This window comes from Pituophis catenifer, unplaced genomic scaffold, assembly GCF_029215685.1.
Source record: "Pituophis catenifer annectens isolate HBS135680 unplaced genomic scaffold, rPitCat1.0.hap2 SCAF_14, whole genome shotgun sequence".
NCBI classification, from domain to species: Eukaryota; Metazoa; Chordata; class Lepidosauria; order Squamata; family Colubridae; genus Pituophis; species Pituophis catenifer.
In genome coordinates, this window is record NW_027256894.1 from 105749 (window position 1) to 120731 (window position 14983).

The 14983-nt window shown below is 42.8% G+C and overlaps 1 protein-coding gene across 2 annotated transcripts in view; it reads right to left on the reverse strand.

The window, feature by feature from the left end:
• Nucleotides 1–14983, reverse strand: part of MAN2A2 (mannosidase alpha class 2A member 2) — a 58562-nt gene that overhangs the window by 16295 nt on the left and 27284 nt on the right. For both annotated transcript variants that reach the window (XM_070953923.1, XM_070953922.1), the window contains exons 4-5: nt 5111–5282; nt 2959–3086 (exon numbers count right to left, since the gene is read on the reverse strand). In XM_070953923.1, coding sequence (XP_070810024.1) covers nt 2959–3086; nt 5111–5282 — 300 coding nt within the window. The remainder of the gene's footprint in view (nt 1–2958; nt 3087–5110; nt 5283–14983) is intronic.

A 14983-nucleotide genomic window follows, 5' to 3' on the forward strand; every position in this document is an offset into this window, starting at 1 on the left:
GACCTGGCTATTTACGGGACCGCCTACTACCACAATCAACCTCCCACCGGCCGGTACGCTCTCATAGAGAGGGGCTCCTCCGGGTGCCGTCGGCCAAACAGTGTCGACTGGCGGCCCCCAGGGGGAGGGCCTTCTCTGTGGGGGCACCTACTATCTGGAATGAGCTCCCCCCGGAGATATGTAGGATCCTGGACCTGCACACTTTCCGCCGCGCTCTAAAGACCTTTCTATTTCAGCAAGCCGGCCTGGCCTGACCTTTCCCCCCTTTTAATTTTTAATTTTTAAATTTTTAAATTTAAACTGAAATTTTGAATTTGTTCTAAATTTTTGGGATGTTTTAAATTTTCTTTAATTTGGTTTTAATTCTGCTCTTAACTTTTTTATCTATGTGTTTTACTTTGTGCCTGTTCACCGCCCTGAGTCCTTCGGGAGTAGGGCGGTATACAAATTTGATCAAATAAATAAAAAAAATAAAAATGTATTTTCAGACTTGCCAGTTTAGAATTAGTACTTCTGTTGCTTGTCTGGAGTATCTTACAAGATTGACATGTTGTAATTATTATGGTCAGTAACACAAACAGATCCTGCAGCCATTTTGCTTCATCCAGGGCCCTCTACAGCTGTGCACTAACCGTGCTTTCAACAACTTTCCCTAAAAAGGGAAGATTGGAGACTGAGCGAAAGATGTCCAATACTGTGGGGTCCAAGAATGGCTTCTTGAGAAAGGGACGCACCCCCCACCCCCTTCAGAGCAGGCAGTACCACCTCCTCCCACAGAGAGAGATTAATCACTGCTTGGACCTAACCCCGTGCCACCTCCAGAAAGATCCTAGCCAGCCAGAAGGGGCTGGATCCAGAACATAAGTAGCTGAACTCACAGTCCCAAGGACTTTGTCCACTTCCTCAAGAGCAACCGTCTTGAATTCCACCCAAGCAGCAAGCTCAGACATGTCTCTATCACCTCCAAGGGATCTGCCCAGGCAGAGTCCAACCCCCAGTGAAGTTGAGTGACTTTATCTGACAGATGCCAACAATATTCCTCACAGCCACCTTGCAAGAGTTCCCCCAGGTTCTCTTTAACCAGAAGAGCCCTGTTTACCCAAAACAGGACAGCTGGTCGTCTACTTGCAGGTACCATAAGGGTGGAGAGGTAATTATGCTTCCCTGCCTCGTTGCCACAAGGTAGAGCCTAATACAGACTCTTACCTGTGTTTGTTCGTGGCATTCTTCCAGCAGAGCTCCTACGCTACTTCATTTCTCTGAGCTGCTTAGTGAACAGAGTCCACACAGGCATGATTCGCCCATGGCCCTGTCACTTGCTTGTTCCAAGCTCTGATGGGAGCCTCTGCTGAACCATATAACAGAGTTTCTCCAAACATTCTCTGAAACCACACTGGTTCCATCAGTGGGTTCCACCTGGGGCAGGCCAACAGAATGGGCCCCACCTCTCTACAGTGGGGGGCAGCTGTAGAGAACTCTAAGGCCAAAAGAAAGTGGTATGTCCATGGCAAAAGACTGATGTTATTGTCCCCCAAATCCAGATTACAACACTGCCTAGAGGCAAATCTGAGATCTAACATGTGCCTCCCCATCTGTAAGCAGAGCCATGAGTGAGATGGGCCAGGTCTATGGCTGCCACGGAGGCAGGAACTCCTAGGCTACCTGAGGCTCTTCTCCAGGGAAGGCAGACTGAAGTCTTCCAGAACCAAAGCTTGGAGAGTTTCATTGCCAGCTCAGTCCAGGAAGGCAGGCCAGGAGGTAACCGCTATGTTAAGTTGGATGAATGAGGACGTAGCAAGCCAGGCAGTGAGTGACAACAGCTCTTTATTGAAGGGTGAGAACCGAGCGACTGACCAGGGGAAACAGCTCCCTTTATATACCTTGCAGCTGTGGTGGTCAGCCAATCAGCTGACGGTCAGTTAATTCAAACTGCCCGCCCAAAATCTACATACATAACACGCTACTGATCCTTATGGTCCAACCTCACAAAAAGGGTCTCAGTTATCTCTTGGGGCAGAGCCCCAAATGCTCATCAGAGACTCATGAATGATAACAGCCATGCCTCCACCCCTGCCCTGGAGTCATGGTTGGTGCATACTAGAAACCGAAGCGGACACATTTCAGATGGGGAAACCCACCCATCTCCGCCCATGGCCAACCAGGTTTCAGTGGTACAGTCCAGGTCAGCATTCTCATTAAGTCATGGACGAGGGAAGCATTCTGACCTAGCTGGAGTCCAGAACCACTGAAACTCCAAAAATACAGCTGAATACAGAGGACCCAAATGCAGTATCAGTCTTAAGTACTGAGGCTGCCTTTCCCAAGAACATCCTGCTTCTTGTCTCCCACCATATATCCCCACAGCCTTCACTACCACAATGCCTTCTTCGTCCCTCTCCCCTCTTTCACACATCAGCTTCCCATCCAGGCCCTCCTCCTCCTCCTCCACCTCCTCCTCCATCAAGGCAAAGAAATCCATAGCATCCACCTACCAGCAAACTGGAGTAGAGAGCCATAAACCTGGCTGGAGGTACTTCTGCCTTTCATTCAGCGCCCCAGCACAGTCAGACTCTCCCTCCCTGCCCCTCCCAAACCAAGCTTTTAAACATACAGGACATGCCTCAAAGATGAAACTTTCATCTGAACTCTCTTTCTTGTGCCAATGGAAGCAAACCTTTCCTCTCCTTGTGCTTACGGCTGCAGTCTGCTCCCACGGCCAAGGCAAGTCAGCCTCTGTCAGCAAGTCAACCAAGGAAAAACAGGCTTTCCTCCTGAAGCCACCCTTCTAATGACGGTTTGTTTCTTTCTGATGCAGCAGACAGAATTCCAGTGAGTAGCCTGAGAGCTACTGGAGTGCCCAGCTACAAAGATGGGATTCCTCCCAAATGGCCCCAAACCGCTTCTAGGCAATGCCTGGCCCTCGCACACCACAACGCTGGCCTTAGCCATGGCACTCACCAATGTTCTTCTCCAGCCACTGGTGCCCTTCAATGAGCTGGTCAATCATGGCAAAATAGTGGGAATTAGCTTCATCTGGCATCACCCAGCCTCCTGTGGCCATCTCAAGTTGCCCATTTCCTATGAGCCTGCAAACAAAGAACTATGTCAAAAACTTTCCAAAGGAAGCGAGTGCAAAAATGTCTGAATATTCAAAATGTCTGGGCCAACCATTTCTGAAGCATTTTATTCAAAACAGTCCCATTATAAGTTCATTCAATTCAGCTCATAAATTCAATATTTGTAATTTCTGGAATGATTGGAGCAATTTGCTTCGAACCTGTAAAAGAACATTCTGAACTAAAGATGCTCAGATGTAAAATATTTTCATCCTCCTGCCCATTCAAGCAACACACAATGTTCAGATATAACAGTATAGAATAGTACTGCAGGGAGATGAAGTGAAAGATTTGGAACTGGGTGAGGGTTTAGTTAGAGGGTTTATAGTATTGGATAGGTGAGTCTTGATAGCTGTCCATTAAGTACATGAGGCTTCAGATGACTGACAAGCAACTGTTAGGCACACCTGAGACATTCCGGTTATGAAGGAAGTCCTAGAGATAGATGGATGGATGGATGGATGGATGGATGGATGGATGGATAGATAGATAGATAGATAGATAGATAGATAGATAGATAGATAGATAGATAGATAGATTTATCCATCCATCCATCCATCCATCCATCCAATTTATATGCCACCCTTCTCCGTAGACTCAGGGCGGCTTACAATGCATTATAGCAATAGCCTGCATACTTTTTTGTATATACCTGCTTATTAGGGCTTTCGGGCCCCCCTAAGCAGTGTTGTTCTATACAAAGTTGGCTTATTGCCCCCACAATCCGAGTCCTCAATTTACCTACCTCGAAAGGATGGAAGGCTGAGTCAACCTTGAGCCTGGTGAGATTTGAACTTGCACTAATTGCAGGCAGCTGGCAGCTAACTGCTAGCACTTAACAGCACTTTAACAGCACTTTAGTCCACTGCACCACTGAGGCTCTTTTTAAGGCAGGTTTACTGCCTAATAACTAGGCTTATTAGGGATCATAAAAGGAGCCAGGGTATTGAGAAAGTAGTGGGCAGAGGAAGTGATGGCAGGAGGCAAGGGGAAGGCTGTTCTTGGGGAAGTGGCATGGATTGTTTGAGACTAAGTCCCACTTGGACTCTCCTATCTTCCACCCTCGAGCTAGATTACCAAATCCTCAGAAACCGTGAATCTGCTTATCATTGCTGAATTTCATTTTCTCTGTAATAAAGTACTCCTCATCCACAAACTCATTGTGGACAGAAGGACAGGCCTGACCTATGTTACCAAGACGTGCAAAGGCAAGGATATGTGCAAAGCCAGAAAAATGAGTTAATTTGGTGATAAATTTAATGTACTGTGGAACCCAGATCTTGTGTGTGAATAAGTGATGCTGCTTTTATGTTATGCAGCTGTTATTCTATATTATCTCACAGATGCCTTAAGAACACCCCTGTGTCCCCTATATAATATTACCAGTATTTCTTTGCCTGTATATATTTCAATGAAGGACTCTGTCTTCCTTTGCAGTTTCTGGCTTGTTATCCCTATGCAATCTTTTGTATCATTCTTTTATATTTCTCCTCTATCTTTGAAACCAGAAATAATTGTTTCCTGCTAACTGTCTCCATTCCACCAGGTTTAACATCCAGTAGGATGTTAAGGTTAACATTTAACATCCTACTGATTTTTTTATAAGCTTGGTATAAAGGTGGGTGAAAAACCAATTCCCAAATTCCTCAATGAAATCTGGGAGCATTTTTTTCAGCTTTTGTGGATGACAGAGGAAACACAAAACAATGTATGATGTTCAAGTTACTTAGGGAGATATTCTTGCTCATGGACTCTATTGCTCAAAACAAACTCTGCATCTTTTGTTGCAGTCTAGTTCCTCTTGCACTTCTGCACACAGGAGTACCTCTGGCTGAAATACTCACATTTCTGCACCAAGTTCTTTCATGGCATGGATGAGGCCAATTAAGCTACCTTACCTAACCCTTGATATGATCCTTCTAAAATTATGTTTCCCAAATTCTAAAATCAGAAAATAAATCACATACACACAGACACACCCCAAACGCAATTACCTGCGGACTGCAGTCCGTTTTTGGCTGCTGATGTTGTCCCACCATTTGGAGAAGAAGGAGATTTCGGACCAGATGAAGCGCCGCCGTGGGTCTTCCTGCAGCTTCAGCACCATATTGTTCAGAATGTGCTGAGTCTGGTCGACATAGTATTTGTCAAACGTCTTGATCCAGCCTTTGAGTAAGTGACAAGGAAGCATTATAACACACCCATCACAAATATGTCAAAACACTAGTTCTTGACAACAAGAAGTAGATGTCAGGAAGAGAAATTGAACAAGAATATGCTACTGTGGTCTTAATTTGCTACACATCTCTCACCATATCATTTCAAGGAATTATAATGATTGAAATAAAATGTTTTTTATGAAGGTAGACTTTGCAGTAACATGCTCATGGCTCAGGTTTGAGGAATCTGGAGAAGAGCCAGTTGAAGCTTTGGTATATAAACAAAATCAGTAACAACTTTTATCCTAATGACTCAGGAGTAACAGTACTTATTACTGCAATATATATGCTGCTCCATATCCAGAAACTCTGAGCATATCAGATTTTACAACAAAAGTAAAAAAAAATTTATAACCAATCAGTCCCATGCATCACTGTTTGGAGATAGCAGGATCTCATGTCCAAATGCCTGAAAAGTCATATTTTTATGGCTCTCTGAAAAGTTACTAAAGTGGGGGAGGGGGTGTTTTTGGTCTGGGGATAAGCTGTCCCAAAGTAACGAGGGCCACCAAGGATCCTAGGCTTTCAGTGGTTTCTGACTTTAATTTGGGTGACAAAGACCTGAGTCATTTTTGGTGTATTATTGTTCAATCTGCAAGTAAAAAAAAAAAATTTAGCTCAAAATTTGAAAAAAGAGCCAAGAAAAAGATAGAGAACACTGTTCACCAGAAAATGGGATGCCATGAAGACAATATAAATAAAATGTAGGATCAGAAAGAAATCTGCACAAATGATGAGCATATCTTCAGAAACTAAGGATTTCTGGATAAAATATAAAACTTTCTGTTAACATGCGCTAGTAACTGGAAATGAAAAGAAAAAAAAAATCAACATTTTAGAAATTGACAAAATATCAACCCAAATTTTAATTTGACAAAATATCAACCCAAACTTTCTGATCGACAAGCTCAGTGTCTTAGCCACTGAGCCACCTAGCCAGGCAATCAAAACTGGATGCAATATTCCAGGTGTGGTCTTACTAAGGGTTTATAAAGTAGTATTAATACTTCACGTGATTTTGATTCTATGCCTCTTTTTATACAAACAAAGATTATATTAGCTTTTTTGACTGCTGCCGCACACTGCTGGCTCATGTTTAAGTGATCGTCCACTAGGACTCCAAGGTCCCTCTCACAGTTATTGTTTTTGAGCCAGGTTTTGCCTAATCTGTTACTTGTACCTTTGGTTTTTCCGGCCCAAGTGTAAAACCTTGCTTTTCTCCACATTAAATTTCATGTGTTGGATAGGGCCCATTGTTCAACTCTATCAAGATCTTTTTGGATCCTGAGTTTGTCTTCTGGGGTGTTAGCTGTTTCTGCCAGATTAGTGTCATCTGCAAATTTGATGAGTTCCCCTTCTATTCCCTCATCTAAGTCATTTATGAAGATATTGAAGAGTACTGGACCCAAGACGGAACCTTGTGTAACTATTAAAAAGTAACCATTGCTTACTTCCCTCCATGTAGATGTAGTACAGGTAATCCTTGAGTTACAACCACTTAGCGACTGTTCAAAGTTACGACATAGCCCCCCAAGTACTTGTAACCCAGTCCCAAAGTTACGAATGTTGCAGCACCACAGCTGTTGTGCAAGTTACAAATCCATCTGGTGATGATGCTATCTTTCCTACATTTTTTCTAGTTCACCAAGAGATAAGCTGTGGTCTACTTTGTTGAATGCCTTCCTTAAGTCTTAAGTCATCCTTAAATCATACTATGTCCATAGTATTTCACTGGTCTACTAATTTAGTCACTTTGTCAAAGAATGAAATAAGATTGATTTGGCATGACCTGTTTTTAACAATCCTGTGCTGGCTACTAGTTACGTCTTTATTTGTTTCTAGATGGGTGGGGCTGTGAAAATATTTACAGACCCCTCACATCCGGGACATAAACTGTTTCAACTCCTACCCTCAAAAAGACACTATAGAGCATTGCACACCAGAACAACTAGACACAAGAACATTTTTTCCCATCACTCTGCTAAACAAATAATTCCCTCAACATTGTCAAACTATTTACTAAGTCTGCACTACTATTAATCTTCTCATCGTTCCCATCACTCTCCCACTTACGACTGTATGACTGTAACTTTGTTGCTTGTATCCTTATGATTTATATTGACTGTTTCCTAATATGATTTGATTGCTTATTTGTATGCTATGACTATCATTAAGTGTTGTAACTTATGATTCTTGATGAACGTATCTTTTCTTTTATGTGCACTGAGAGCATATGCACCAAGACAAATTCCTTGTGTGTCCAATCACACTTGGCCAATAAAAAATTCTATTCTAGATGTTCACAGATCTGTTTTTTATTGTTTTTTCTAGTATCTTCCCAGGTATTGGTGTTAGGCTGATTGGTCTGTAGTTTCCTGGGTCTGTTTCCCCCCCCCCCACCTTCCTTTTTTGAAGATGGGAACCGCATCAGCTCTTTTCCAAATCCTCTGGTAGTTCCCCAGCGCTCCAGGATTTTTGAAAGATATGGTGCAATGGTTCTGAGATAACATCTGCCAGCTTCTTCAGAACTTGGGGATATAATCCATCAGGTCCCCGTGATTTATATTCATCAAGGTCAGACAGGTGTTCTCTTACCATTTTCTTGCTTATTTTAATTTTTATTTCTAGTCTGTCTTTTACAGTTATGGTTTTGGTAGGTTGAGCTAGTTTCTTTTTGCATGAAGACTGATACAAAGAATGAGTTAAGCAGCTCTACTTTGTCTCTACTCCGTTACTTCCTTGCCATCTTCTCTCTTTAGTGGACCAACTGTTTCCTTGACTTTTTTTTTTGTTATTTATATGCTGAAATATGCTTATTTTTGACTTTTGTTGCAAGTCTTTCTTCATTCTGAGCCTTTGCTTTCCTGACTTCATCTTTGCAGATTCAGGATATATGTTGATATAGTTATGTGTTCCTTTTTCCATTTTTTGTACTTGTCCTTTTTGTCTTTCAATTTGTCAGAGAGAGATCTTTGTGGAACCAGGCTAGTTTCTTCTTGGATTTCTTCTTTTTCTTTTTCAATGGTATTTTGTTGGATTGGGCTTTTATGATTATATTTTTCAGTGGGTTTTCCACGCTTCTTGAATTGTCTTCCCCTTTAGGATTTTTATCCATGGAATTTTTCTTACGCTTTCTCTGAGTTTGTTAAAATCTGCTCTTTTAAAGTTTAACACTTTAAGAGCCTTGGTGGCGTAGCAGACTAAAGCACTGCTAAGTAATACCAGCTGCCTGCAATTACTGCAAGTTCAAATCTCACCAGGCTCAAGGTTGACTCAGCCTTCCATCCTTTCGAGGTAGGTAAAATGAGGACCCAGTTTGTGGGGGCAATAAGCTGACTTTGTATAAAAAAGAACACCGCTTGGGGGAGGGGTGTAAGCCCTACTAAGCAGGTATATACAAAAGTATGAAGGCTATTGTTTAACACATTGTAAGCCGCCCTGAGTCTCTGGAGAAGGGCGGCATATAAACCGAAACAATTAAATAAACAAACAAACAAACAAATAAATAAATAAATAAATAAATAAATAAATAAATAAATAAATAAATAAACACACTAGTTGGATTATATTATATTGCTTGTGTTTGCACTATATTGAATTCCAATATGATGTGGTCACTCTCGCCCAAAGTTCTGGCAACTTCAACTCCCTCTATAACTTCTTCTTAATTAGTAAGAATTAGGTCCAGTATAGCTTTACTTCTAGTTCCCTCCTCTACCTTTTGGATGACAACATTGTCAGCTAAATTGGTTAGGAATCTATTGGATCTCCCACTTGCTGCAGAGTTTGTCTCCCAGTTGATATCAAGGTAGTTAAACTCTTCCATTACTACTGTGGTATGTTTCCCACATACATTTGTTAATTGATCATAAATTATATACTAAACTACTAGCTAATCATTTTAAAGTAATTATGAGAAAAATTATATACCCTGATCAATCAGGGTATACAACCTTTATTCCAATAGAATGTATTTGGTCCCATCAGAAAACTTTTAAATGTTACACTATTCCTTCTGATCAAATTAGTATGTTTTCTCTATCAGTAGGCTCATGCCAGCTAGCCTACTGCTTGCTGCCATGGAAAAACAGGGAGGGGTCAGTGGAGAACTTTTCACTGGAGCTTTGCAACTACAATCTTGGCTTTGCTTTTCTCTCAAAGGCCATTTCTTCTAGCTTTGGTATGCAGCAGCCCTCTGTTTGCCCAGCTACAAGGGGGTTGGGCTCTACGGTTTCTTTCAATTTGCTGCTTCGCATGCTTTTACCTCAGATCTTGCCTAAAACTTGTTACATTTGATTTGTTCCTTTTCTCTGAATCTATGCAGCAAAGAGTTTTTCTTTCCTGGGAAATGGACAGAGGCAACCCTGATAGCTCATTAGATATTTTAGTGTTTCTAACTCTATCTAAACCAATTCTAAAAAGATTTAATTTTGGGATCTATTTTGTCAAAAAGTTAGATCAAATTATTACTGTTTTACCAATACCTAGATAAGAATTTCTAATTAATGATTCTGGCACAGTCTCAGCAGGCACTAGACAGGGTGCACTATTATTTAACGTTGTTATAGAAACATTTGTGATACCTTTTTGGAGGAATAAGTATATTAAAGGAATAAAAACCAGAGATAAAAATTACCTATTAAATATATTTGTAAGCAATATGTTACTAACTTTTGCAAATTCTGGTAATACAGTTAAGTGAATTAGGATGAAATGGATGATTTTGCAGAACTATCAATATTAATAGTAAATTGTCAAAAGTCATCATTCGTATTCTTCCGTCCTTTTCCTAAACTATCCCAAGAGATTTCAAATGTATCAGTGAAAAGGACCCCAATGGAGAAGTTACAGCCTGGAGTTGGTACAGTGACAGAGAGGGCACCACTTCTGCTCTACTCTGAGCCACTGGTCTGTATTTAATCTTTTGCAATTTTTATATACTGTATTTTTTTTTATGTATAAGATGCACATCCCCCCTCCCCCAAAAAAGTGGATGGAAATGTCTGTGGGTCTTATACAGCAAATGTTACCGAAGCCCTGCCCACCCACCGGCCCCCTCCCAGCAGTTTGCCTCCTTGCAGCAAACAGCAAACAGCCTGGTCAGCTTCAGCGCAGCCTGATTTAGCACAAGCAGCTGATTGGCGGTTGGATCTGCCTCCTGGAATACCGCCTATCAGCTGTTCCAGGCTGCAGGAATCACCACTGTCCATCGCCGCTGCGGCCTATCGCTGCCCCCGAGCACCCCATTTTTGGCCTCTGCATGTCCCATTTTTGGCCTCCGAATGCCCCATTTTCGGCCTCCATACACCCCATTTTCAGCCCGTTCCAGGCGACAGGGATCGCCACCACCTATCCCCACTGCCTGGAACAGGCCAAAAATGGGACACACAGAGGCCGAAAACGGAATGTGCAGAGGCCGAAAATGGGACGTGCGGAGGTGGCGATAGGTGGCAGCCGCAATGGGCAGCAACAGTGGCAATGGGCGGTGGCGATCCCTGCAGCCTGGAACAGCTGATAGGCGGATTAATGATTTTAAATGCATTGTGAGCCGCCGTGAGTCTTCAGAGAGGGGCGGCATACAAATTGAATTAATAAATAAATAATAAAATAAATTCACCGGGTTGGGGATAAAAAACAGCTTCTAACGCACAGCTGATCATCGGAGAGAGAAGCAATGAGAAAAGCAGGCGAAGCGTGGAAGATCGCTTCACTCACTAATGCCTTGTTAGGGCTGAAAAACAGCTCCGAAAAAGCTATATTCGGAGTACAAGACGCACCCAAATTTTCATCTTCTTTTGGGGGGGAAGTGTGTCTTATACTCCAAAAAATATGATACATTTTCCTTAGTAAACATGTTAAACTGCTTAAATGCTGCTAGGAAAGAAAAAGCTGCCATTTATTCAACTGATCCGGCCTTTCGTCAAAAATCTTTTTGCTTCTCTTGCTCTTCAGCCAGAACCGGCTTCCCTGCAGTTTTGAATAATTAATTGCAGTCTGGCCTTGGAGCAAGCAAACACATCGCCTCCCTCTTCAAAAGAGATCCCATCGCTTCTCACCGGACAAGCTTTCCAGGCTTCCCACCTGTACCCCATGGGAGAGAAGCTGAGGCACCTCCATAAGAGAACCATCCGAAAGCCCAGCTGTGATGGTCTCAGGAGCAGCCAGTCCAGCCTTCCAAAAGTAGGACAAGAGTCCGGGGTCCAGGAAGCCCAGGGGGACCTCTAGAAAACTCTTAGCAACTCTCCTGTACTGGGCATCCCAGGGCAAACCAAAATGAGGTGAAGTGACGCACCCCTTCCCATGCCCAGCAGGAGCCACATCTTGGGGACACAGCTTGGATGATTCACAAAATGGCTGCCCCAATCAAAGCAGCCAGGGAAGTGGCACCAATTTCTCTGAAGGATGTCTCTCCCGCCACCTTCCCTAGATCCAAAATCCTCACCCTCTACCAACTATGAAGTGAAAAAGTGTCACTTTTTAGGTTGTGAACAAGGCCCCAAGTTTAGCTAACCATCCTTTTCATTTTTTAAGGAACCTCTGGGAAATCTAGAGGCATTCTTGGCAATGAAGTTGGTTCTGGTGCTTTGCTTTGTACTATACCTGCTTTTTTAAAAATGTTATTCAAAATAATCCTTCAGCAGTGGTAGAGTGGGGCAGTAGGCCTCAGGGGAAGCTTCCAAGGGCCCTTTGGGGACCCTAGATGTCTGCAGTGTCATGGAGTCTCTGTTTATCTCCCACACCCAAGAGAAGTCTGCTCTGCCACCTGAGCCTTGGGGAATTGTCGGCATTCCCAGCTAAACCAGACAGGTAACACAACCAGATTGCCAACTTAAGTTATGAAGCCCATGCCACAAAGTAAGGTGAGCCAAGCAGTCTCCTGTTCTTCTATCCCAACTGGAAAATCCAATCTAGAGGCTGCCTTACAAGCCAGCAGATGGTTGTCTGCATCCCACCAACTAGAATGCATCACCTCCATGAAGGATATACAGATCCATAAAGGATGGATGGATGGATATGTGCGTAGTATACATCCTTGAATAAAAAGAAAAAAGTGAATGGAACCAAAGGAAAAACAAAACAGCTGCAGTAAGGTGCCCTGGGTGGAAAAAAAATTGGGCCTGAATGGGGGGAAATTCCACTTCAAGAAGGCCAGATGCTGAAAGGGTTAAATGAAAATTAGGTAAAAGGTGGAAAATGCTGGGTGACTTTGGGTCAGGCCCTCATTCTCAGTCCAGCTAACCTCACAAGGTTGTTGTTGTGGGGAAGGTTGCATTAACAGAGGGATAGTACCAAGATCACGTAAAGTAGAAGTACCGCTTTATAAAGCCTTAGTAATACTGCATCTAGTTTTGGTCATCATATTATAAAAAAATGTAGAGACTCTGGAAAGAGTGCAGAGAAGAACAACAAAGATGTTTTAGCCTGGAGGCTAAAACATATGAAGAATGGTTGATGGAATTGGGTATGTCTAGGTTAGTGAAAAGAAGGGGCGACATGATAGCAGTGGTTAAATATCTGAGCGGCTGCCACAAACAAGAGGGGGGGTCCATCTATTCTCTAAAGCACCCAATGGTGGGGTTCAAATTTTTTTACGACCGGTTCTGTGGATGTGGCTTGGTGGGTGTGGCGTGGCTTGGTGGGTGTGGCTTGGTGGGTGTGGCAGGGGAAGGATACTGTAAAATCTCCATTTCCTCCCGATCAGCTGGGACTTGGGAGGCAGAGAATAGATGGGGGTGGGGCCAGTCAGAGGTGGTATTTACCAATTCTCTGAACTACTCAAAATTTCTACTACCAATTCTCCAGAACCAGTCAGGACCTGCTGAAATACCTCTGAAAGCACCAGAAGGCAGGACAGGAAGCAATGGATGGCACCTAATCAAGGAGATATCCAACCTAGAACTAAGGAGAAATTTCCTAACAGTGAGAACAATTAACCAGAGGAATGCTTCCCTACAGAAGTTGTGCGTGCCCCATCACTGGAGGCTTTTAAGGAGAGACTGGACAGCCACTTATTCAGGACAGTATACGGTCTCTTGCTCGACCAGGGAGTTGGACTAGAAGACCTCCAAGGTCCCTTCAAACTCGGTTATCCTGTTATTCTATTAACATTCAGAAGTTGCTTATAGATGATTCAGAAGAAAAGGAGTCTTGCACCTCAAGGGATGCACTACAAAGAGGGTCAGGAATCACTGTATGCCAAATAAAATATATCACATCAGAAAGATTGCTAACAGAGCCAGAATCTCCCCTCTCCTTGGCCTATACATAGGCTCCCTTTCAGAGCCATCTAGACTAAAGGAATAAAATGAGGGAGGGTCCGCAGAACAAAATGTTACTCGTTACTCCCCTCCTGCGTGAGCTGCACTGGTTACCAGTGGTTCTCCGGGTCCGCTTCAAGGTGCTAGTCCTCACCTAATAAGGCCCTTCATGATTTAGGTCCGGAATATTTGCATGACCTTCTCCTGCCTGCCTCTCACCGTCCTGTTCGCTCACATAGGGCCACTCTCCTCAGGGTTCCGATGGCGAGCCAATGTCACCTTGCTGTGCCCAGGGGTAGGGCGTTCTCTGTGGGTGCTCCCACCCTCTGGAATGAATTACCTACTGAGCTCCGGATGGCTCCTGATCTCCGCTCCTTCCGTCGGGACTTGAAGACTTGGCTTTTCAAACAAATAGGCTGAGACTGATTCCGGGCTTTATTATTTATTACTAATTAATTATTTGGATTAAATTATGATTTTATTGTACTTGTTTCTTAACTTGTGTTCGCCGCCCTGAGTCCTTCGGGAGAATGGCGGCATATAAATACATATAATAAATAAATAAATAAATAAATAAATAAATAAATAAATAATCACTCTAATTAGTTGGAATGTGGCTGGCTGGTTGTCCAAATGCAGAGACATGACCTTCATAAGCTTCGTCAATACATTTGATGTCCTCTTGCTGCAAGAAATCTTGCTGCAAGAAAACAGCCCTGACATTAAATAGCTATACAGCTTACACTTTAAATGCTGTAGCAGGGGGAGACAGAGGCAGAAAAGGGGGAAGTTGAGAAGAAAACATGAGATCAGGAGCTTATGGAACAAATTGGAATGTTGTTCGATTAATTTACTTAACGCATGCCCATCAACATATATATTAATAGGGGGAGACTTAAATTCAGGAGTTGGCTGCAACAATGAAACTCTATACATACAATATAATCAATCTATTTTAGAATCTGACTTTCTTCCTTGTACAAGGAAATTGAAGCAAACTTCCATTTCCTTGTAAAAGGAACCTTGTTTGTACCTAGCCTAAACAACTAATAGGCTAAATCTTTACATCTTGAATCAGACCATCCTGCAGAGTTTATGTATTAGAATGGGCCCAAGAGACCCACAGACTTTGTAATTGTATCTGGAAAGTTTTTAGTTTCTTGACTCTTTTTAAAGTGATAGCGATCATTTGCCACTTATTCTATGCTCATTGCCCGTAGCTCTCCACCAATTTCTTTTTTTATTGAAAAAGTTTTACAAACAACAATTTTTCCATTTCCCCCCCCATCCCTCCCTAACCCCCCCAAACCCTCCCTCCCCATGACTTCCCCAGGGTGAAATCCATCCACATTATATCATACTTTACCACCCCTCTATTCTCCTCCCTATG